The sequence below is a fragment of the Mustela lutreola genome, chromosome 13, assembly GCF_030435805.1.
Source record: "Mustela lutreola isolate mMusLut2 chromosome 13, mMusLut2.pri, whole genome shotgun sequence".
NCBI classification, from domain to species: Eukaryota; Metazoa; Chordata; class Mammalia; order Carnivora; family Mustelidae; genus Mustela; species Mustela lutreola.
In genome coordinates, this window is record NC_081302.1 from 54,710,897 (window position 1) to 54,737,548 (window position 26,652).

Below are 26,652 nucleotides of genomic sequence, written 5' to 3' on the forward strand. Positions count from 1 at the left end.
TAGATGAGCACTAACAGAGATTGGAAGTAGAATAATAGTGGTGGAGGTAGTGAGAAGCTGCTAGTTTGTACATATTTGGAGGAGAAGTCAAGAAGATTTGCTGATGGATGGGTGCCTGGGTGGCTCAGGTGGTTAAGCGACTGCCTTCAGCTCAGGTCATGATCCTGGAGTCCCAGGATCGAGTTCCACGTTAGGCTCCCTGCTCAGTGGGGAGTCTGCTTCTCCCTCTGACCCTCCCCCCTCTCATGCTCTCTGTCTCCCTCTCTCTCAAATAAATAAATGGATAAATAAATTTTAAAAAAGAAGATTTGCTGATGAATCAATTGTGAGTGATATGAGATGGGCTGTACCAATATATAAAAGGATAAAGTGTGGATGGAGCACTCAGGTAGAAGGAATCAAAGGTCAACTTTTAGACATGTTAAGGTTGAGATGTCCATTAGACATGCAAGTAGAGACGTTGAGTGGATAAATGGATATGCAAGTCTAGAGTCAACGAAGAGGTCAAGGCTGGAATTAGAAATGTATGAGTAATAAACATGTAAGTGGAATTTAAATTCATGAGAACAAATGAGGCCACCAAGGTGTTAAGTGAACATAAACTTCAGAAGGTGATCCAAGGTGGATCTCTGAGGTGCTCCAATGTTGAGAGGACAGCAAGATGCAGGGGATTCAGCAAAGGAGAATGAAAAGGAGTAGCCACTGGGATTGGTGGAAACCCAAGAAAGAATAATTCCCCAGAAGCCAAGTAAATAGTTTCAGAGAGGAGGAAGTGATTCACCATGACAAATGATGCTGATGGATAACCACTGAACTTTGTAATATGGACATCATTAGTGACCATGACAAGAGCATTATGGTTGGACTGATAAAATCTAGATCACGATTTAAATGAGTTTAAGAGAAATGGGAAGAAAGAAATTACAGACAACTAAAGGATAGAAACCTCTTAAGTTTTGCTTGAAAGAGGAACAAAGAAACAGGACAGTAGCAAGAGGGAAGGGGTATCAATATAATTTATATTTATATTTTATGCTGATGGGAATTTTCTAGTTCAGGTGAATTCAGGAGAGAGAAGAATATCATTAGAACAAAGTCCCCCAGTAGGTAGATAAGAGAGAATCTGGTCCCCAAGGAGAAGCAGACATAGAAGTAAGGATGTCCATAGGGATGTAGAGGTGGGGGCCTGAGGACCTTTAGGTCACTGCTTCTTTCAAGTAAGGGAAGAGCTGATAACCACTTTGGCCAAGACTGTCCTACTAAGGAAACTTTAGCAACCTTCACTCATATCACAAGAAAATGATACTCCTTTCTTTTTATCCATGAAGAATCTAAGCAGAGATTACAGCTCACTCCCATGAGGCCTATCAATAGTCAGGGGTGAACCAGCTTTCCAAACCCCCATTCCCTTAACAGCAGCCCATGTGGTATTCATTTACTCTCTCCCATCATCTTCCCCTCAATCCCAGGTTATTTTTCTAAGTACTCTCTAAATTTTGAGAGTTGGTAAGTAGAGGAGAAAATACACAGTTTCCAAGTCCTGCCCAAAATCCAAGTTTCAATCATGTCTCACAACTTATAAATTCCATGAATGTGAATGTCTTCAAGTCACAATACCCCATTTTCCACAGGACTCCTACTCATATATTCTTAAGTCAATAATTTATAAATTGTAACTCCTGATACAAAAATCCTGTGTTTTTATTCTTTTCTCTCTCTTACATGTTGTCCCTATTCTGAATTCCATAGTGATACACAAGAGCATACATTATGGATACATATCCAGTAAAATTCTTTGCAAACTTGCCTACATTCAATTATCTTCAATATATACATTTGTAAGATCTATTCATCAATTTTAACTACTAAATGCCTTTCAAGAAAACATGCATAAGATTTCCAACAGACTTTCTCAAAAATTATCTTTTGCCCATGAAGTATTTATTTAAGGGTGATCTCTAGAGTTTCCAGCAAGCACTTGATTATTTTGTTGTATTTTACCAGTTTAAAGATTTCTATCTGCCCCATTTTTTTAGTAGGTATGTATGCACTTGGGTCTCAATTAAATTATGAAACCCAGTGTAGTTTTGATTCTGTACACATTGCAAAGCCTGCAATTATATACATTCCAAAGATTCAGTGCTGGTTCAATGATATATTGTGCACACAAAACACATTAAACACATATTACGACACAGTTGCAAGGTTTTCTTCACAGAAATCCATAAGGACATTTCATTTCCAAAAAGTGCCTTTTGCTGTAGGGTTTTTTAAAAATCATTTTGTAGTGAAAAATTATATACTGGTTTCTTTGATGTGCTAGTTTCACTGAAAGAATATATTACTAGAGAATGCTTACTATTTTTATATCCGTATTGCACTTAAAATCCTCTTGAAAAAATTTTTTTCATTTGTTTTTGTTGTAGTTCTGGGCAAGGGGTGATAAAAAATCTTTACAGTCCAGGCAATCATATTGAGAACAAAGGGCAGGTGTCATTTTTTATTGTGATTGGCCAGCACTGAAACCAGGACTTTTTCCCTCTCTCTAGAAACTATTGTGGAATTTACAGTAATCATCCTGGCTGACTGCCCATCATACAGCTGAACAGCACAACAAAAAAACAATATCTTGGGAGAAAGCCACAACATATTTTTAAAATTCTCATTGTTTTTACTGTTCAACTTTGAAAGATATTTTTTTTAAGAGAAAAGAAAAAAACTCACCCAGCTGTTACCACTATTCGTATTCCAATGGCCTCCAAAGTGCTCAAAGCCACCTGGTTGACTTTTGCCTTGGAGCCGGTCCAGGAAAACATTATTTACCCTTTAAACAATGAAAAATATGTGTAAGTGGAAAGCTTGCTACAGGGTTAAGAGATTTTTGAGAACCTAACATGCTGTATGAACTGTGAGGATTGCTTCCCTCCCTTCAGTTTAGAAGTAATCTGTAGAGACTTTTTTTCACCTTAGCCATATGACATGCTGTTAACAGCCCTTCACCAGTTGTGGCTCCAGCAAGAGGGGACACAGTTCTGAACTCAGAACTTCATTCCTTCATCTTCTACCAGTTCTGCAAGAGCCTTATTCCCCAGCAACCATACCCCTCCAAGACCTGCCAGATGCGAAATCTAGAGGCTGAGAAGAGATGGAAGCTTCGGAAAGACCTGAAAAATGAAGGGGAACTAAAAATAGCTCTGTGGTACTATTGTTGCAATGGAGATGTCCCTCCCAAATGACCTGTACCCCACTGCCAGTCTTGCTAAAGTAAACCCCATAAGTGCAAATTAGAAGGAAAATGGGAAGAGATTCATATTAGAAATGGGAAATATTAAAAGAGGGAAGCTCAAGCTCTCAAAAGAAAGAATGGGTATATCCTTCCCTGATGTTTGGTCATACTTGCAGTAACCAATTTCAGAAATTAAGGTTAACACATAGAAGGTAAAACCTTAAGGAAAGGCAAGAAAATGATTATCATAGAGGTCAGAATAAGGGTTAACAGTAGGGTGGTGGTTATATTCTGGAGCTGGCTACTTGAATGTTCACTCTCTAATTAATCATTCTAAATATTTATTTCATGGACTTTCCTATATGTTATAAAATATAAAAAAATTAAAACTTTCCATGGCCACCATTCTAGTCCAAATCACTATCCTCTCTCATCTTGCTTTTACTTCCACTCCCACCCTCTGTAATTCATTCTCCACCATTCTCCACACAACTACCTTACTAAATTATACAAGGGATCATGCCTTCCTTTTGCTTAAAACCCTCCTATGATCTTCCATTAGTCTTTATACTTTTTTATTTAAATTCAGTTTAATTAACATATAGCATATTATTAATTTCAGAGCAGAATTTAGTGATTCATCAGTTGTGTATAACCACAAGTGCTCATTCTATAAAGTGCCCTCCTTAATGCCCATCACCCAGTTATCCCATCCCCCAAACACCTCCCCTCCAACAACTGTCAGTTTATTTCCTATAGTTAAGAGTCTCTTGTGATTTCCCATTAGTCTTAGAACAAAATACTGGCTTGTAAAATCTTGTATTTTCTGGCTCCTGCCAACCTCATTTTATCTTATTCTCTTTCTCACCATCTATAATCCAGCCACTTGAGACTCAAGTCCAAACTCATTCCCATTTGAGGGCCTTTGCATTTTTTCCTACACCTAATAATAGGGGATATCTACAATGTGACTGGCTCTTGTCCTTTGATGTTACCTCTTCATGGGGACTACCACCTTCAATCTCTCTCCTCACAGTACATATCATTGTCTGAAATACTCTTGCTGTTAACTTGTTGACTTCTATTTCTCTTCTCCAGATTGTAATTTCCATGCAGTTAGGGATGTTCTCTGCTATTTTATGCCTATTCCCAACGCCTAGAACAAAACCTTCACAGAGCCTTGTCCTGATAGGTAAGAAGAGAATGAATGATCATCCAGGTGCGTGGTGGTCCCCATATCTGCCTGCTTCTGTGACTACAGCTGCATCAAGAAACCACCAATGGTGGTGAGTATAGGCTGTAAAATGGCCCAATGTCCACAGCTCTCAGTTCGTTCACACACTGTCTTATCATGGACACAGGTGGTACAATTCACTTTTGGCCATCAGTTACTAGGAGGACAGCACAGTGGGTCGACAAGAGCCCATAGGTGGTAAAGAGATTGTGTTTTTTCTCAATTCCTATTGAGAATTCAAAGACAAGAAAAAAGTACCAGCTTATAGATTTGTTTACTAGTGTTAGAAAGAACATACATTTTATTGCTGTCAAATCACTGCTCTGGCTTTTCTTCTAAGAGTTAATATGGATAAAAACTACTATTTAAGGATGATTCAAGTTTCAGTAAATCAGTTCAGTTCACTCCACTTTTCAACTCATAGTTCAGATCTTTTCAAGTCCTTGACCCCCGTGCTTTGTCTTTTCTCTCTGAAGTTTCAACTTTCTTCTCTCAGAAAGTTACCATGGGTCAGGTTCAGGTGCAGCCAGGCTCAATCAATATAGGATGCATTGAAAAGCTTGTGAGGAATTCCACAAGCTTTCCGTTACAAAACTCAGAGTTGGGTTTTCTGCTATGTCAACTTCTAAATGGTAGAATACATGTTGTCTTTTTGACTCTAATAAAATTATATACCTGGAGAAAATCTAACTTATGGCCCTTACACACACACACACAAATGAGTGTGTGTGCATGCACACACATATACACAGAGCTAGTGCTGTTGCCCTCCGCCGGAATAGTCACGGATTTTAGTCGTTCAGAGGCTATTGAATGAGTATTTTCATTTAACATGCAAGAGCTTACTTTAAACTCTAAAGGGCAATATAAACATATGCTCTCCTCAAAAACTGACTGAGAACATAAAATATGTGCTCAAAAACTTGATCAGTTACCTCAAAACTGGTTACTGAGGTTATTACCTGGAGAGATTTCCTCTTAGATTAAATTTGCATCTATATTTAACTAGAATCAATAAAAAGAGAAAATAATGTATAGAAAATAAATAACCCCACCAAGATTTAGGTATCCAGTATTATGGAAATAAAGAATGAGGGTCAAGTTTCCCACAAGGAATTAATCCTTTCTACCTCTTACCAAATAACTTGCGTTTTTATTGGATGCCCACTGAACATGAATTTCTTAGCCAAGAGGGCCCATTAATGTAACATATCGCACTATCTTTAAGATGCTTAAACCTTTACAATCTAATCAATCCTCAATCCTCAGAAATCCAGAGAAATAACTGGCTACTACTAACAACCAGTGTTAAAGAAATGGTTTTTTAGTAGAAAGAATTTTAAAGAGAAAATGAGAAGAACCAGGGGCACTTGAGTGGCTCAGTCGGTTAAATGTCTGTCTTCGGCTCAGGTCATGATCCGAGGATCCTGGGATCAAGTCTCACATTGGGCTCCCTGCTCAGTGAGGAGCCTGCTTCTCCCTTTCCCTCTGCCTGCTGTCCCCCTGCTTGTGCTCTCTCTGTCAAATAAATAAAATCTTCAAAAAAAAAAAAAAGTTTTTAGAAAATGAGAAAAACCATAAGAAAAAAAAGGTAGAAGTAATTGCTACCTCTCACCCCCAAAAATAGCCTAACCAATGCATCAGAATTCTGATGTTTTCTTTTAGTCAGAGAAAACCATCTAAATTCACAATTGACATTTTAAAAATATTTTGATTGACTATGTAAGTAAAATAATCAGGTCAAAAAAATATGAGTACCCAACCATAGTTCACAGCTCCAGCAGAATTGGGAGCTTCCATTAACACTCTGTAAATTCTCAATTAAAAAATGAAACCACCACAACTAAAAAAATACACATTAGCAACAGTGGGAAGGTTAAACGTATAAGTGACACCACTCAGTTTCAAAAGAATTTGCTCTCTTAGATCATGAAACCCTTTAAATTCTTCTGAGATTCTCAAGCACATTGCAATAAACTCAGATAAACCAAGCGCCCCCCCCCCCGGAAAATCCTAGAATAATGATAGATATGGAGGTTATTAGCAATGGCTGAACATCAACATGATATTTTACTGGGTACTCTTAATGTCTGATATTAGGAATAAGAGAGTACTTACAATGTTAAAAATTGTTTAATGGTTTCTATTTTAAGATATTTTTCCTAATATGTTAGTCAATATAAAATAGTTCTTGTCTGACCTTTCGTATTCAAGTATGAGTATCTCACCCTCTATATGAATTCAGTTATTACTCTAAAGTTGTGTACAAATAGTAAAAGATCATCTCAAAGTAATGATACTTTGTCCCATGGGAGGCAAATTAAGTGTCACCTAAATAAACACATAGCTTGACAGCATGATTCTGTTTTCTAGTATGAATTTTTGCCACCTCCCCAGAAAAGCTGGATATTTTATGTCTATGTATGAAAAGTCAGCTAGTGTATGTGTATGTATATGTGTATACATATATAGCAGTTGTCATCCTCACATACATAACATGCCCCAATAATATAAAGTTACAAAGGTAATATAGATTCCAAAACCATACTCAGTATGATTATAGTACTTTCTTAAAACATTGCAAAAACTTTATAGGTAGTTATTTTAATCAAGGATGCTTATTTTATTAGCCATTTATACCTCCTGTGTTCAGCTTGGTGAGTTTTGGTCCTTTCTTCCTCCTGTTGCTGTCGCTTAAATTCCAGTAATTCACTCTAAGAACAATAAAAAAGTTAAAATATGGCTTTCAATTAACATCATTGTACATAAGATACCCAAATCAATTACATATTTAACCTGAGATGGTATACTATTTCATTTTTGAAACTTTTACTTAAGTACCATTTCCATGTGAAATTATGTTCTTATGTAATTAGGTAGCAAAAATAATTGTACCTTAGTCAAACAATAGCTCTGGGAGTATAAAATTGTAAGATTAAAACGCCAATGTGCATGCTCAAGATATTAGACTAATAGGTACAACATACACAGAAGAAAATACAATATGAGTCAAACTCACCTATGTCTTCCAAAGAAAAATCAAATCAGTTCTTCAAGAAATGTCACACAATACTATTTCCTGGTATTTCTCGAGCATTTCTTTCCCAACGAATTTATAGCAACTTACAAATAAATGCTGATCTCAATTCTGTAGTGAAACTCCCTTAGTAAAATATCCTCCCTCCTGGAGAATAATCAACTTACCTATTATTGACTAGTTACTTCTAACATCAGCGGAACTTTGGACCCCCTGGAGGGGATACGTTGCTTCGGTGAGATCATGTTACTACAACTAAATCTCTGCGTCTGACATTCAGATTATCTTCCTAGAAGATGCAACCTTCAACTTACTCTGTTTATGGTGTTAAGCCAAAGAACTAGGTGCTAGCATTTCTCTAGTATTCAATTGCCTTCCTTGAAGCAGACTGATTTTTTAACCTCTTTTCAAAGACAGGAAAAGGCAGAGGGATGAGAATTACCAGAACCATGTCATAAACTAGGGCCTGAGTCAGAGAATTTTCTAGTGGAGAAAATACTAATAAACACATGCCAACACGTGTATTTTTTTTTTTAAGCACAAAATGTCCTTGATAAAACGTATAAAATAGGGGTTCCTGGGTGGCTCAGTGGGTTAGGCCTCTGCCTTTGGCTCAGGTCATGGTCTCGGGGTCCTGGGATCAAGCCCTGCATCAGGCTCTCTGGTTGGCAGGGAGCCTGCTTCCTCCTCTCCCTCTGCCTGCCTTTCTGCCTACTTGTGATCTCTCTGTCTGTCAAATAAATAAATAAAATATTTTTTAAAAATAAAATAAAATTATAAAATAAATTCAAAGTTCAGATTGACATTTTATTTTTTAACTTTATTTAAAGGCCTTCTAACATTCCACCATCCCCAAAACAAAGAGACAGGTTTCATATACTGTGATATTACAAATATATTACTCATCAATCCCTAAAGCACATTATTTAATTCCAGTTACTATCTAGCACCACCACCAAAGGAAAAAAATCAGCAGGTTTTCTAAATAAATTAATATTCACTCAATCATTGTATGGGCATTTATGCAGTAGATGCCAAGCCTTGTGCTAGAGACTCACTTTCCTACAATGGCATAAAATAATTTTATTTTATTTCTTGTCACTAAAATATATGAACATAGTTTTTAAAAGGCTACCAAGTAAGAGAGCTACTTATTAGTACTACCAAACCTTACACTAAAATAAAAGAAGTTCCTATCCTCCCCCATTGACACCAAAATCACTTTTAGTTCCTGTGTGTAGTTTCATCTGTCAGTTACCTCTTTCTTAATAGTATATATATTCTATTTCTTAACTTCGAAAAAAGATACTATCTTTTGCCTTCCTACTGTGGAAGATTTTGGGCTCTATTACAACCACCATCCCAACCCCAACCTCCCTTCTCACTATATCACCATCCTCAGCCCTCATCCTTACAGTGTTTTCCAAAGTTCAGTGGCAAGGGAGGGGCTCCAGGGGTCCTACGGCTTTAGACTTCCAAGTCTTTAGACTTCCAAGTCATCCTTGTCTCTTCAACACCAGCCCTCAAAGTAGCTGGTACCCCAGTTAAAGAACTGCATTGGGACTGCTTCAACTCACAACTTACTACTTCTTGCAAATAAGTTTGGGCTTTCCCTAGCTCTGTGGTTCAACTTTTGAAATTCTGATGGTTCCTTTTCTTTGCTGTAGTCTCCAACCTGTTATTTTGCTCTTACTGGGTTATGGCTTTAAAAGAATTTTGGTGTGGGTGGGGAGGGGTTGCTCCTGGGTGGTGCAGTCTGTTAAGCTTCCAGCACTTGGTTTTAGTTCAGGTTGTGATCTCAGGGTTCTGAAATCGAGCCCTATTTGGGAGTCCAGGATCAGTGTGGAGTCTGCCTGAGATTCTCTCTCCCTCTCCCTTCCCACTACTGCTCATGCGCGCTCTCTCTCTCTCTCTCCCTCTAAAATAAATAAATAAATCTTTAAAAATTTTTAATATAAAAATAAATTTTATAGCAATCTGAGTTTTTTCTAAGATTTTATTTATTTATTTGACAGAAAGAGAGACAGCAAGAGAGAGAATACAAGCAGGGGGAGAGGGAGAAGCAGGCTTCCCACTGAGCAGGGAGCCCCATGTGGGGCTCAATCCCAAGACCCTGAGATCATGGCATGAGCTGAAGGCAGATGTTTAACAACTAAGCCACCCAGGTGCTCCAAGGTCTAAGATTTTAACTTAAAAGATGAAGCCACAGGAATTGTCAAAGGAGGCATGAGTGTATTTATTTATAGGTGTAGAGCAAGAAAAGTTCAGAAATCATAAAGGAAAATGATTGATAAATTTGGCTGCATGAAAATTCAAAGCTTCCATTGGGAAAAATAGCTTAATAGCTTAAACAAAATTAGAAAACAAACTTAAAAACTTTTTGTAACACATATAGATAAATTCAATTATTATTTCACTCATTCAACAACTTCTGACTGCTTATTATGAGCCAGGCTTGGATCTGTATGACAGGGATATAATAATGAACAAGATAGAGGAGAACCTTTCTCATTAAGAGTTTCTACTCTAGAAAAGAGGAAACCCAAAAACAAGTGAAAAATATATCCAGTTGTAATCCTATGCGGAGGATTAAACACACTGATGTGAGACTCAGTTGCTATTTTAGATGAAGATTCTGGGGAGGCCTGAGGAGGTGGTTAAGACCTCATATAAACTAGTGAGAAAAAAACAACCACCAAACAGAAAGGACCAAAGAAGAGGAAAGAAAAATTCACAAAGCACAGATTGCTTATAAATTCAAAATGGTCATGATATATTCACACACAATCAAAGAAATAAAAATCAGAAAAATGAGATAAAATTTTTCAATCATAATGGAAAAAAACTAGAAAACATCAACAGAAAAACAAGTATAGTCAAGCACTTTTGTGGCATACCTAAATTAGTGAAAACTGATTTCGTTTTTGGAGGACAATGTGGCAACAACCAGCAACATGTAAAACGTACATGTTCAGAGATACACATATAGGAATAGTTACAGTTGGATATATTATCATTATTATTATTATTATTGAATTATGTAAGTTCATTATTGAACTTACATAATTGAATTTTTGAAAAATGTAAGATCAAGAGTAAGTCTTAGTGTCCATTAATAAGGAACTGTACCAGTAAGTTAAAGCATTTACACAATGGAATACTATGCAGGAGATACAAAGAATAAGGCAGATGGGAGAGAAGGGGAGGCACCAGTAGAGGGATCACTAAGATACATTAAGTAATAAAAGTTTCAGAGAACAAACTGAGCATTTGCCAGAGAGGAGGAGGGTGGTGGGTTGGGCAAAATGGGAGAAAGCTTCCAGTGATGGAATGAATAATCATGTCACAGGAATAAAAAACAAAGCATAAGGAATTCAGTCAATGATATTGTGATAGTGATGTATCAGGACAGATGGTAGCCACACCTGTGGTGAACCTAGCATGGGTATAAATTTGTTAATTTACTAAGTTGTACACTTGAAACTAATGTAACATTCTGTGTCAAATACACAAAAAACTTCCCCTGAGACAAATAGAGGGGAAAAAAAAGTAATTTCAGAGCAGTTTTCTTGGGACTATTCCATATAAATAGAAAAGATACATGCACATTGATTTCAACTTTTATATACAGATGTGTATCACATTTAAAATAATTTTATAAAAAACATACACCAAAATGTTAACTGTAATTATCACTGGGGTAAGAAGCATGGAAGGTGGATAGGCAGGGCAAGCAGCTTTAACACCGCATGTAATTCTTGCTTTCTAACTTTTGATCCTTGTGCTCACATTACTTCCTCATACCATCAACAGAGGTTTCTCCACACGGGAGACTATTTCTCATTCTTTATATTTTCCTCTTTTTAAAAATCTTAATAAATACATAGTTTTTCATATGTAAAGATGTTAAAAAGCAAAACACTCCATTAGGAAGCCAAGAACTGCCCAGTGGGAAGAAAAGAGGACAGGGAGAGAGTGACACACATTATCCTATGACAGAGTAAGGACAGGGAGAGGAGAAAACCCAGAGCAGGACAGAAACCGGGACAGAGCTGATGAGGCATCACCATGCAGGAACATCACTCCAGATGGCAGAGGGGAGGCTCTGGCAATGCCGCACTCAGGATTATTATTCTGTATCTAGCAAAGCATATTTATTAGAGAAAGGCTGGTTTTCCTTTGGTAGCACGAAGGATAATTTCAACTAATTAATTTGTTCTGCTGAATTGACAGCCATTGCAGATGCGTCCGCATGCCTTATAAGCATATCCTTGGTTCATTTACTGGTTTTTCATCCAGAAGTGCAATATCTAGTTGGACAGATACAAATAAGTTGTTCTGGTTCCAAGGACTGAGCTTTGGACATTAAGGAAATCAAAACACTTTAAACAGGAGGAATAGGACGCATAGCGTCTGAGAAACCATCAAACCTGTCCCACTCAACACGAATTTGTTAAGCACCAACTGTTTTCTAGACACCTGGATTCATGCGGAAGGTACAGATGGAAATAGACAGCTCCACTCTGACGGAAACCATAATGTAATGAGGGAGACAGACGCAGGTGCAACTCCAAGACGAAGCACAAAGAAATGTACTGCTGAATACCAGTTCAAACAACAGGACCTGAGGCTACAGTGGAAAGGGTGCAGAGAACCCAGGAGCAAATTGTTGTGCAACAGTATGCCTGGGTCATGAAGGCTCCCAGAGGACAGAGACCATGTCTTCTCGCTGCTTTCCACATCTCGCTCCATTCAGACAGAGCTGCCTTCAAAGAGGGCACTGAAGTAATAGGATAAAATAAGATAACATTCTGGAGATGCTAAGAGCAGAATCTTCTGTAAATACTGCCCAAAATGGGATCAGTAAATGTGACAACACAGCAAACCATGCCTCTGCCTTGGCTCACCCCTCAGGTAGGGTTGCTGTCACTAGGGGACAGGCTGCTTGGCTGGGGAGCTACAGGAGGTACCAAAGATCAGCACTGGGGCCCAAGCTAACAACAACAAGTAGAGAGCTCACCATTTCCTGCCCGAGGTTGTAGAAGGCACTTCTCTGTGGTACAGTGTGCCAAAGGGTCAACCACATGACAGCCAGGTCTGTGCAAGCAGGACACTGGAGAAACCTGGTGTGGCCAGAGTGAAAGGGATGCCCCAGAGCATGGCTGTCATGCAGTCACTGAAGAGTAAGAGAGGGTCATTTTGAAATCATGTCTGAATCCCAGCGAGGGGTGTTCCCACATGGTTCAGCTTGACTGCTTCATGTAAACATTAAAGTGTCATCGCCTGGCTAGGATAAGCTTCTCCCAGGGGAGGATGGTCTCTCAACTCAAGAGGAAAGGATAGTGGAAGGAGAGTTGATGCCACAGATGTTAAAGGACCCCTTTCTTTGAATGCTTTTTAATACACGAGGGGAGCTTTATGGGAGGGGACAGTTGAGAGAAGTCCTGATTTGGGGGCTCCTCACAGCAATATCTTTGCCCAGAAGGACAAAGATGGATTCACTAAGGAAAAAAAGTGGAAAGCACTTCAAAAAATTAAGAGGAGACAACCAAGTCAAAAGAAGGAAATATTAATGGGTGAAGTAGGTGAGTAAAAAATAGCATTATTAATGTGTGTTCTCCATTCATTAATTATTTTAGTTCTACCATTTTAATATATAGAGAAATGGACTTCCAGCTATAATAATCATTGAATCCCCAGCTCTCTAGCTCCCAACCCAGAAATACATCCTATCAACTTTCTTCTTTTATCTTTTAAAGATTTTATTTATTTATTTGACAGAGAGAGAGAGATCACAAGTAGGCAGAGAGAGAGGGGGAAGCAGGCTCCCCACTAAGCAGAGAGCCCAATGCAGGGCTTGATCCCAGGACCCTGAGATTATGACCTGAGCCAAAGACAGAGTATTAACCACTGAGCCACTCAGGTACCCCAACTTGATTCTTTTAAAAAAGATTTCTCCTAAAAGTTACTTATTCATTGTGGAAAGTATAAAAAGTACAGAAACTATAAAGGAAGACATGGAGGCACCTGGGTGGCTCAGTTGGTTAAGCATCTACCTTTGGCTCAGGTCATGACCCAAGGGTCTTGGGATTGAGCCCCAAGGCAGAATCCCTCTTCTCCATCTCCTTCTCCCTCTCTGCCCTTCCCCCTGCTCATGCTCTCATTTTCTCTCTCTCAAATAAATAAAATCTTTTTAAAAAATAAAAAAGTAAAGGAAGACATAATAATCACACATAAAATCTCTCTACCCAGGAATAACATGTCAATTTCTTCATTTCTTGATTTTATACACACAGATTATAACTTCTTATCAGCAGCTCAGGTCACATTTGTAGGCTTACCACATGCCAGCCATTAAGATAAACTTTCTACAAGCTTTTCTCTCATTTGGTCCTAGAATCAGTATCATGAGGTAAATAACTATCATACACAATAAGGCTTAGAGGGATGAAGTAATTTCCACAGAGCACAATAAGAAGGGGCATGTTTCAGAACTTGCCTGGAGTCTATTTTATAATTTTTTTTCATTGTTATATAGGTGATCATATGCCTGTATCATTCAGACACAGTAGCAGTTGCTGCATGGTATTCCAAACTTCAAAATCCTCAATCCTCTATCCTTGAACAAACTTTCAAACCTTCCAGTAATATTTTTTAAAAACCACAATGTTATATGTACATCTTATGTACATTTCTGATTTCTGATTATTTCTGCAGAACAAACTTAGACCTTTTATATCTAATACTTTCACATTTTGGAAACTCTCATTTGATGTTGTCAAAGAGTCCTTTTCAGTTCACTTCTTACAAACGGCAGTATGAGGGTGTTTGAGGTATTTTTTAATAGCTAATTCTGTATACTCTCCTTGCCCCAGCAAACACACAAATTATTATCCATATTTTTGTAAAGCTTCTTATTTAATTTTGTGATTATTCTCATGGTTGAAATGTAGGAATAGTTTTTCAAACCACCTCATTCCCCTGAAAATCTTATTGGAATTGCACACATCTCACAAATTAATATGGATAGAACTACAGTTACTACAATATCGAATCTTACCACGCAGGAGCAACATCCATCTCTACTTTATTCAAACTGACACTTACAGATAATAGGAGATTTTGGGAGTTTTTTTGGCTTGTTTATTTTTTTAAAAATTGAACACTGCGTTTACATGGTTGCAAGTCACATATGCAAGTTACATATCTTTTTGATAAGGCCTTTTTATTCCATTTTATTTTTTAATTGATGTTTGCTAATATTTGAGAAAGTTCTTGATTCCTGCTGTGTTTTTAACTTTTTAATTTAATTCCATTTGTTCTAATCATTTTTCAGTTGATTCCCTCAGGTTGTGCAGGCAAATTGTTCTCACCCAAAAATAGTTTTACTTATTTTCAGTAATTAGAAAAGCTCCGTTTTTTTTTGTTTTTTTTTTTTTTGTCCTATCGAGTTGGTTATGATAACTCCCAAATCTTGTTCCATACTGTATTAAGAGTTTTAAGTTAAAAAAAAAAACAGTTTTCCATCAAATAACTTTACAAACTAGGTTAGAATTTCCAGGTCCGGATTCTGGTTGGTAGTAGGAGTTGAAGATGTCCTAATATTGTTCACTGCTATAGTATTTTACCATTGAGTTAATGTCGGTTATTGTGCAGGATAAGCTGCCTTCACTATCCTTTATGGTTCATGTTCTGAGTTCTTAGATTGGATGCTTAATTCATTTCTTTCTTAATACTGATTGGATTTAAAAGTTATGATTCTTCTTTTCTGATTCTTCTTTTCTGACTGCATGTATCTTAACACAACCTTTTAAATTTCTAGTTCACCGTATTTGTTTTTGTTATTTTTAAATTAGTAACAGAGATTAAAATTTATCAATGCCTTTTTTTTTAATAGCTAAAGAGGAGGTCCATTGGATTTTCTTTCATGACCTATCCTGTAGTGAAAAGATATAAAAAGTTATAATATATAGTCAGTCACCTTCACATTCCTAGAATAAATCTTACTTTGCCTTGGTAAATTAGTTAAGAGGAAAAAATACCATTAACTAGAATTTTCTTTCAAATTTAACCTCTATAAGTTTCTATGTGTGTGTGTTCTCTTTATCAGGCAGTGACATCTTGGAGAGTACAGTTCAATATTAATTCTAAATTACTTCATCTTTTCCTTGCTCTGAAACAACCTTAAAGCAAGTTGTTCCTAAAGCATAGGAAAAAATACTGTTCCTTGAAAATCCCAATGAATTTTCTGTAAAATTTTCCAAGTTTAGCTTGTTAAGGGAGAATACTTTAGAAATCTCTTTAGAAAGAGAAAACTTTAGAAATCACTTGCATTTTCATTTGTCTTTATTTGTTTTAACTCTGAATCATTTGAGTTTTATATTTCCCTGTAAAATCATTCACTTAATCCCCATATTTGATTTATTAGCATAGCACTATCTACAATAATATAAGCTTAATCTTTTCCAAATCTATGGTTCTGGCTTCTCATTTCTAATGTTGTGTATTTGCATTTTTACTGATCTCTTCTTGATTAGACTTGCCATAGATTTGTTCATTTTGTTGACCTTATCAAAAAACAAGCTGTTGGATTTTTATAACAGCTGTTTCTTGAAGTTATTATTAATTTCTGTTCTTATCTTAATTACTGCCTTCACTATCCTTTATGGTTCATGTTCTGAGTTCTTAGATTGGATGCTTAATCCATTTCTTTCTTAATACTGATTGGATTTAAAAGTTATGATTCTTCTTTTCTGAGTACAATGTCTCAGAATACAATTTTGTACGCATTCCCCATAAAATGCTCTCATAATTTTTTATGTATTCTATAATAATTTTCTTTGTCACCCAATTATTTCAGTATTCTCCTATTTTTTGGCTTGTTTTTACTTTCCAAATGACTATAAAAAGTGAATAAACATGCAAAAAGTGCAACTGGCCTATTGGAAATCTATTTAAGTTTCTGAATAGTAGAAAAGAGACAGGATAAATTACACAGGGAAACAAATGTGCAGGATAAGCTGAGCTGAGTTAGCTGTGCCTCTGAAAGAGCTCTGAGAGGTAATACTGAGGTAGTCATTAAAAGGATGAGTTGGAGAAGTTCATTGAGAGCAGCTTGGCCGTGGGCCCTTTTTCCTCCCACACTTGCACTACACAGCAGACAGCCCAGACATGGGCCACTGGGTAACCAGTGAATGGAGGAGGGATATCTGGGCTCAGAGAAACAGGACAGTGTCCCAGGTACCGACTTTACTAGAGGAGAAAAAGAGGCTACTACTCCCAGATGACAAGCTCCTAAATACCTCATTTGGCAGCATGCCCAAAGAAATAAGATGACCAAGAATCATATAGTCGAGAAAGAAAATCACAGGAGATAAAACTTTAAATGGAAAGGGAAAAAAAGTTAAAATGGTAAACAGAAAACTTTAATGTTTGTGTAATTACCATCAATGAAGAAATCAGAAAGAAGATGGTGCTTATAAAGCATAATATTGCTGTGAAAAAGTCAGCAGTCTTGGTAAATAAATTCAATACAAGTGCCAAATAAGCAGAATGGAAACTTATGAAATAAATTAGTAAGCAGGGTGATCTAATTAAAGATTTCTCCCAGAATGTAATGAAAAAGGCCGAATAGATAGAAGTATAAGGAAAACAATATCAGATTTAAAGAACAGTTCTCAGACTCCAAAATCTATTTGCAATTAAATAGACCAAAGGTCATACAAGGTCAAAAACAAAACACTGAAATTTCTTACCACTAGGGAGGGGAGGAGAGAGGGAAAGACAGGAGAGAAAAGAAGGAGGAAAGGAAAAAAAAAAAATTGAACAGAAAAAATTCAGAAAGTCAAAAAAAACAGAGAACAGAAAACAAGAAAGAAAATATAGCTAAAAAGCAAATTAAGCAGCGAGAATTTGTACAAATGCACTAGTCATCACAATAAGTGAGAATATATTAAATTAAAAGGAACCATGAAACAGGGTAAAAGGAAGAACAGCTACTTTTGTCACCAGAAATATAATTTAAGACAAAAGACACAGAGAGGTTAAATTAAGTGATGGAAAAGGAAATCGCTGTATAAATTCAGACAAAAAAGCTAAAAGAAAATATTAGAATCAGACAAAATAAAAAGGCAAAAAAAAAAAGAAATCAAGCTGAAAATTATTAAATGGGAAGACTAGTATATTTCATAATGGCAAAAATCTGTACTGAACAACAGATTTCCCTTAAGTCTCATTGGTTGGAACAATTTCCTGTGTCCATAGCTAAGTCAGTTAACAGTTGAGGAGAATGGAATACCCACGAGCAGTTAGACCCTTTGGGAATAGATCCCTGGGCCTTGGATATGCCTGCCTTCTCTGAAACATGGGCTATGCTAAGTAGGATGTATACATGAGAGAAAAAAAAAAGAACCCAGGGTTTTAGGAGAAAGGTAGGTAATCAACAGTATTCAATAAGCCACCCTGAAGTTATCACAATGCGCAATTTCCTTCTTTGCAGCATTAATTACTACAAAGTGATTGGTTGCCATAAATTAAAAATGCAGTTGTTTATTTCTTTGTCTCCTTTTAATTGTCTGTCTCCTCCATTAAGAAGCAAACTTTGTGAAGATCCCTGACGTCCTGTTCTTCATTGAACCTCTAGCATCTTGCAAAAGGCTCCAAATATAGTAGGAGTTCAATACATGTTTGTTGATAGGATGGATGGTTGGATACTGGGACAGATTACTCTGAGATAGATCCACCAAGAAAAAAAAAAAGCTAGAAAAGGAAAACTTCAAACTGATATTAAATACCGTTACAGAGTTACAGGGAGATGGGGATTGCAAAATGACCACTGAATTGAATGATCAGAAGGAGTTTACCTTTGGAGAGGTTTCAGTATGAGCACTTCTAAATATAAATCAGAACATAAGGAAGAAAGGGCAAAATTAATAATAAAGATGTGATTATAGTAAAATTACCTTTGTCTTTTTTTTTCCAGTAGAAACAGAAAAAATAGTATCTCTAAGGATAGCAGAATCAAGGAAGGAGTTATTTTAGAAAAGCAAGAGTGAATGTATTTGTTTGCCACCACAAAAATGTAGTCAGATGAGAAGAACATATTGAGTATATAGGAGAAAAGGGGAATTATAAATAAGTTTTTGTAAGAAGAGAAAACTGAATTAAATGTAAAATATATATAGGCTAACCTTAAGGAAGAACTTACTGTGTCCAGAGATCAGAGTAATGAAAGAGTGTGAAAGAGATACACAAAGCAAAATAAATGTGCTATCACCTCAACTTAACCTAGATTATCTGCTTATGAATCACTTCATCGTGGGTATTCACTAAGTATTTGTTGAATGACTGAAATAAATAAACACATGAATAGATGTGATGTTATACGTCTGGGTTTGTTTGTTTTTTCTGTATCTTCTTAGCATAAACCTGATGCTTGTTTTCTTAAGCTAAATCTTAGAAGTGATATAGAATGAGAGACTCTACCAATCAGGAAATGCCTTCAGGGACATGTAAACAACAGACTGAACAAAAAGGAAGAGAAATAAAAATAAGGTAACTACCCTTCTCTATTCTACTGTTATTGAAAACTCTAATGATGGGATTATGTGTATGCCAAAATTATTCATTTTACTGAAAGCTACAGTAAGTAAAGGGAAATAATTTATGCAAAAAATATGCTCAATCAATAACCAGAAAATATGTATCAATATTTGTCTAACTCTAGAAGAAAAAAAGATTAAGAAATAAAAAGCTTGATTTTCACTATTTAAAATAACTGCTCAACCTGAACATTAAATCCCAGATCTGATTTTCTAATCTGTTGAGCATTCTCTTTGTGAAATGTTCTACTTTTAATGGTTTTTACGTTGTAAATATTCCACCAAACCTTATAAAGTACTATTTAAAATTCACTAAAAGTTATTTTTATATAAGTATATCTTATACCAACTTCACAACATTCTCCTCAGTATCTAAGTACCTCAGGACTTGATATTAAGTTAAAAGGTCACAAAAATAGACTAACATTTACATGTCACTTCACAGACTTATTGAAAATATAACATGAGTGTATATTGGACTTAGCTTCTACATGCTAATTGCTTTAGAATCTTACTATATTCATTATTAAATTGTGGATTTCAATATGAGGCCTTTGGCAAAACAAAAAGATGTTTTAAAAAAACCATAAAGGAATAAAAATTTTTCTTGGTTTCTTCATTGTTTACATAGTAGCTCAGTAACTAAATGTACTACTTAAATTATTTCTTCCAGTGACTTAATTATTATCTGCTATGCACAAAGCAGTTGAGTGACACAAGTCCTCTATAAGATATGCTGACGGGAACAATGAGTAAGGGCTTGACCATTGCTGGAAGGAGGATAGCGCTCAAAAGGGTCAAATTATAGCGGTGCCAATTAGTTACATACAGTCTATTTCATAAAGTGATTTTACACATAATTGCTATAATAAGTTATGTTGTACAGCAAAGACATAAGGAAAAATTTTAGATCGACTCAAAAAAATCAAATGAGAGTTAGAATTCAAGTTAATTGTATAAAAAGAAATAAATTTGAGAGATATTCTGGAAGAAATGACAGGATTTATCAACCACCAATACGGCAAGAGGAGAAGTTGGAAAATGAGAATGATGGGGAAGATAATGGTGTCCAACTACCTAAATAATTAATTTTGTTCTTTAAAAGATATGGAATGAGGGGCGCCTGGGTGGCTCAGTGGGTTAAGCCTCTGCCTTCGGCTCGGGTCATGATCCCAGGGGCCTGGGATCGAGTCCCTCGTGGGGCTCTCTGCTCAGCAGGGAGCCTGCTTCTCCTCATCTCTCTCTCTCTGTCTGTCTCTCTGCCTATTTGTGATCTCTCTCTCTGTCAAATAAATAAATAAAATCTTTTATAAATAAAAAAAATAAAAGATATGGAATGAAGTGGTACCATAGAGCTAAGCACTGGTGTTCATTCTCATCCCATGCTGAGGAGCTTCTGGCCCCATCTGAGCAATGTATAAAAGGCAGGTGTGACCATCAAGTCACAACATTGAATGTTTTCAGTTCTCATGCCAGAAATTTTATATTCTAATGAGAATTGCCCTTTAAGCACTGTTCTTAGGAGGCTCTGCATTCGTTTCACTCATTTCTATTCTCAAAACATTTGGAATACCTCATATATTTGTGTACATGTATAGAGTATCCTTGTTTTATGGGTATTTTTAGGTGAATATTTAAGCTAGTTTCATAACATTTTATGGCTATTTGTTATGCATTATAGTATTCTCTGAACACTATAGTTTCCTATGTCTTTGCGTTGAAAAATGACAGCAACATTGATATATTCTGTAGATCAGAAGTTCATGAGTATTCGGTTATCTTCTGAATTACTGGCCCACCTATAGCAGATACACTCCAGCCCCCTTAGGAAGCTAAGTACCATGAGAGTTGACCACACCCCATCATATTCTTAAAATATGCCCAAATCTCACTTTTTATTTTTAATGCTTTTTTTAAATAATTTTCATGTATGTAAATTTTTTTGTTCAGAAATACCTTCAAAATTATCTAGTACTACAAGCAGATAATTAGCAGTGACTAAAAGTTCTTATGAATACCTTCTGATGTTGTTCCTCCTTCATCTTTTGCAATTTTTTGTTTTCTTCTTCCTTTAGAGAATCCTTATAAGCCCGGCTTCTGGCCTGTAAATGTATAGGAGAAAAAAAAAAATCATAGGGAAAAGCATTGCCACAATATACTAGTCTGCCTACCACAGGACTGGTTCTAATAACTCAACCTCTACACCAAGCATACAGTAAGCTCTCCATACACACTTGCCTATGGAGTGATTTATGCATATATCTGAAGATGTCCCAGGGGATATATAAAAACAAGGCTAGTATATGCATAATCATCCAGCACATTTTAAAGGATGATCTAAATGTTTGTTTAATTAAGCTTAGAAAATACCCCTCAGAGATAATCAACATCGTTTATTCTTCTAGTTGTAAGGATTTGAAAAACATATTTAACTTTCCTCTATTTCAAGTATATTCCAACTAACATCAATTCTAACTAGACTCTGGTAAGCAGAAGAGCATGGCGATGAAACTGACTTAGAATAAGCCCATCAAGGAGGAGGAAAATCTATAGATTTTACCTCATTTACAACAGCGCCAATGCATTAAATCGTCAGGCATTTATTTTTAGTACTTTATTTAACCCTTAAATTATATGAAGTAGATTTTATCCTCATTTTGTGGATAAGGAAATGGACTTGGGTATGTGAACTAATTTGACCGGACCACAAGGCCACAGTGGAGTTCCAGTTGCAGCTTGTCAGACTCGGAAGCCCTGATTCTGCCATTCTCCTCCTTGCCTGGGCTGTCCCTCCTTCAGCCTTTCCCACTCCTTTGCTGCTCAGCTAAAATACTGTTGTATTCAACATATAGGGAACTCAACTAAGGCCTTACACATGTAAATTTTGGAAAGAGGGCCCTGCCTAGGAAAAATATTGCTCTCAAATAAAGCTATATTCTTCTGTAAATTATATAGACTCCAAGTAGCTGATCAGTTAATCTCAGAGACAAGCAATAAAGACAGTGACTTTCGAAGCACTGACATACCTACTGCTCATTAATGGTAGCCTATTAAATAGCCTGTCAGCTGGTGATTGATACCATAACATTCCAGAGATGCATTTCTTTCTAAGTCTTTGCATCCTTCATCGGTATCTGAAGCTCATTTTTATTTCTGAGAAGGAAAACAAAGGCTGTTCAGAAGCACAAGGGTCATTACTTCTGGCTGAATTAGAGCCTCAAGGGGCCTTGTTGGGAGAAGCAGCACACACAGTAGGAGGCCCTCTAGTCCCACTGACCTAGCACGACAGGGTTTCACACACTGGCATAGTGACCGTGCCTTCTGGAATTTATGAGATTTCAAGTATATTGTCTGTTCATTTGTCGTATACTTTCTTGGCTCACAGTGATTTGTAGCCCACCCTCTGTAAGGTAGAGAGGGCAGCCTGATAAGCTAATATGTTGGAAATGCCATTGTTCCCATAAAACTACCAGCAGCATCAGGGCAGCACACTACGTATTTCAGGCCTTGTTCTTTGGACTAATAACCCATAAAGCTTATGAAGGCTGCCCCCCACTGCCTTACTATAATTTTTCTTCAAGCACTTCTTAATTTATTCCCCCATTTTCTGTCACTATAAAAACCTACATTCCATCAAATAATAAGCACTTGCCAGGAAGGGAGAGAGGCCTTCTACAGCAGTACTACTACATCTACTCCAGTTCTACTCCAGATGTGTTCAGGAAGCCCTCACACATTCAAACCCTGCTTCATTAGATGAGCAAAAATATCCTAGGATTTTCTCTTATCTAAATCCTAAGCACAAGAGAACTGTGATAAGACACTGAAGGTGGAGAGTTGTTCTCTAATAAGTGGTTCTCTTCTTTTTACTTAGAGAAGGCTAGCCTTTATCACAGATATTCCATATAAGACCCGAAAGAGGAAAATGGACCAGGGACACACATCTTCTACTCAAGAGATTAAAAGGAGTAATAAAATATTTAGTTAAAGCAGATATGATGGTTGAGTGAGAAATCTAAATTCTATTTGTATAATTTCCTTTTAACATAACCACTTTATTGGCCTTTTATCAGAATAGGGGTCCTAGTTTTTCACTCAGAAAAAAAAGACAGGGATTAGACGCAAAGTGTCATTTAAAAGGCCACAGAAACTGGGAAGTCACATGGCTCCTCAACTATGAAGAGTTTAAAGTTACTTGGAATCCTAATTCTTGCTTACCCAGCTGTGATTCCCAAGCAGGACAGGAAGTTTCTGTTCAAAAATAATGGGGGAGGGGGAACTTTTTATCACAATTTTTCTTAGTTCTAAATCCTGCAACTTCTGTCATTGTATTCACATGATTTTTCTATCACTAAGTATTAATATAATATCAATACTAAATTTTTGTTATTCAACCAAAATATACATTTTAACTCACCCTTCCCCAAAAGCTATGCTTATAATACATATGTTCAATAAATAATATGTAAGCCACTATGTGTAATCACTTCCTAAGACATGATATCAGACCTTAAGTGATCAGAGTTGGTGTGGAAGTCAGACAAGATAACTGATGATTACAGTGCAGCATGATGGGTATTATGACAGAAGAAGCTAAAAGGACATTTAATTAAACTGGATCAGAACACCTTCTTGGGGCATCTAGATGGTTCAGTAGCTTAAGTGTCTGCCTTCAGCTCAGGTCATGATTCCAGGGTTCTGGGATGGATCTCCAAATAAGGCTTCCTGCTCAGCAGGGAGCCTAGCCTGCTTCACTCCCTGCCTCCTGCTCCCCCTGCTGGTGCTTTTTCTCTGTCAAATAAATCAATAAATAAAATCTTAAAAAAAAAAAAAAGAAACGAAAAGAAAAGAAAAGAAAGAAAGAAAGAAGGAAACAACAAACACCTTCTCAAAATGGGTTGACATTAAGTTGTGTTTTAAAGAGTGAGTAGGGGAGCACCTGGGTGGCTCAGTCAGTTAAGCGTCTGCCTTTGGCTCAGGTCATGACCCCAGGGTCCTGGGATTGAGCCCCACCTCAGGCTCCCTTCTCAGCATGGGAGTCTGCTTCTCCCTCTCCCTGCTTGTGCTTTCTTTCTCTCTCTGAAATAAATAAATAAAATCTTAAAAAAGAAAAATAGCAAGTAGGAATCAGACGAAGCAGGGGGAAGTTTACTGTGTGAACAAATGAAAAATAGCATGGTATTTGTTTGTTAGGGCTGCCATAACAAAGTACACAGTCTGGGTGGCTTAAATACACAGAAATTTATTGTCTCACAGTTCTAGAGACTGGAAGTTCAAAAATTAAGGTATCTTTAATGTTGATTCCTTCTGAAGTCTGGGAGAGAAGGATCTAGGCCTCCCTCCTTGGCTTGTAGATAGCCATCTTCTCCCTGTCTTATCACATCATCTTTGTGGAATACACATTTGTCTCTGTGTCCAGATTCCCCTTTTATAAGGACACCTCTCCTGTTATATTACAGCCCACCCTAATGATCTCATTTTATTTTGATTATTTCTATAAAGACTCAATCTCAAACAGTCACATTGTGAGGTACAGAGGGTCAGGGCTAAATGAATTCTGGGGTGGGCAGGGAGACCACAGTTCAACCCGTGACAAGCATTAGTTTTCCATTTCAAGATAGTGGAATAAATATGTTTCTGCACCATCCTTCTCTCAAAAATTACCCCAAACAGAGGAAAAGATGAGTCAAACTCTACATTCAGAAACCAAGATACATCTGTATTCCCAGACAAAAACCTAGGAAGATGAAGAAACAATAAGCAAAAAGAGGAAAAGAGCGAAACAAAGGACATGCTGGCTGGCTGGGATGGAGGATACCCACAAGAAGCCGCTTTTCTCCACAGAGCAACACGAGGGCCCAAGAAGGATGCAACAGCTGGTGAGGACGACGGATGAAAGATAGGAAAGTGCCTCTGTCTGCTCCCACCCTGGAAATTCAGCCAGTAATTCTCCCAATTCTGACAGTAAATCAGAAGGGTATTCTCTGGATAAACTAAACCAGGCACACCTAGCATGGAAGCTCATGGTGGTCAAACCCCAGATGCAGAGTGAAAGGACTGTATAAAGTCCGGGATACTGAGTAGTGAGCTTCCAGACTCCCTTCTTCAAAGTTATCCTCTGCTCCCTGCTCTGAGTCCTCTGAGAGCCAGAAGGTGATATTTTGTCCATGAAACAAGAACAGGCTGCTATTATTTTTTAAAGATTTTTATTTATTTGACAGACAGAGATCACAAGTAGGCAGAGAGGCAGGCAGAGAGAGGAGGAAGCAGGCTCCCCACCGAGCAGAGAGCCCAATGCAGGGCTTGATCCCAGGACCCCGGGATCATGACCTGAGCCGAAGGCAAAGGCTTTAACCCACTGAGCCACCCAGGCGCCCCAAGGCTGCTATTTTTAAAAAGCAACAAAGAAGAGAGAAGCTCCTGGAAAATAAAAATATCTTCCCTCTCCACAAAGGCGGCCAGTAAAATATTCAGAAGATAGTTAAGAAAATGTGTGAGATAACAGAAAACATAAATGTGCACACACACACACACATACACACACACACACACACACACATGCACACATACATCTCTGCCCCCATTCCTGGCACAGATATCAACAAAGGTTTTAACCTTTGTAACTTCCTAAGTGATAAGAGCATTAGGAGCATCTCTTGGGTTCATATTTCTTTGACTCCATCCCTTACACAGGGCTCCTAAACCCATATAAATTCCTAAGTGTGAAGAGCATTATAGCATCTTTTTTCCAGTGAGACTTGCTGGATGGACTACTGGATGGGAAATGGTCACTAGAAAGACCAAGCCATGATTAGACACTTGGAATTTCCAGATCTGTCCCCTCCAAACCTCCAGAAAGGGGAGAGGGGGTGAATATGGGGTTAATTATTGATCATGCCTATGTGACAAAGCCTTCACAAAATCCCAAAAATATGAGGGTTCTGGGAATTTCCAGGTAGATGAACACATCCACACTGGGAGGGTGACCATATCCCAACCCACAGGGACAAAAGCACCTGCAGCTCAGAACACTCCCAGACCTTACTCTTTGCATCTCTTCATCTGGCTGTTCATCTGTATCCTTTATCAGATCCTTTAATAAACTGGTAAATGTATGTAAGTGTTTCCCTTGAACTAAGCCATTCTACAAAATTAAGGGAACCCAGGAAGGGGGCCATGGGAACCCACAATTTGTAGCCATGCTGGACAGAAGTTATGGGTAACCTAGGACCTACTACTTGCAGTTTGGCATCTGAAGAAGAGGGCAGTGTTGTGGGACTGAGCCCTTAACCTGTGGGAACCTCCAGGTAGATAGTGTCCGAACTGAGTTAAACTATAGGACCCCCGACTGTTGTCACAGAATTAGTTGGTATGAGGCAAGCCCCCACACATCTGTTGGCAGGTGTGTGTGTGTGTGTGTGTGTGTGTGTGTGGCAGTCATATGACAGGAAAGGAGATACTCAGGAGGGAAAGGACTGGGGATTTGTCTAACCCAATATGCCAAGGAGGAGAAAAAAAAAAGTCAAGGATAAATTAAAGGAGAAAAATATTTTTT

General features: G+C 37.3%; 1 protein-coding gene across 4 annotated transcripts in view; it reads right to left on the bottom strand.

The window, feature by feature from the left end:
• Window positions 1-26,652, bottom strand: part of EPSTI1 (epithelial stromal interaction 1) — an 86,116-nt gene that overhangs the window by 3,974 nt on the left and 55,490 nt on the right. For 2 of the 4 annotated variants that reach the window (XM_059143806.1, XM_059143804.1), the window contains 3 exons: window positions 21,116-21,199; window positions 7,101-7,174; window positions 2,701-2,824 (listed from right to left, as the gene is read on the bottom strand). In XM_059143806.1, coding sequence (XP_058999789.1) covers window positions 2,701-2,824; window positions 7,101-7,174; window positions 21,116-21,199 — 282 coding nt within the window. Of the gene's footprint in view, window positions 1-2,700; window positions 2,825-7,100; window positions 7,175-21,115; window positions 21,200-26,652 lie in introns of those variants that run through there. The other 2 variants (XM_059143805.1, XM_059143807.1) reach the window with 2 other exon arrangements.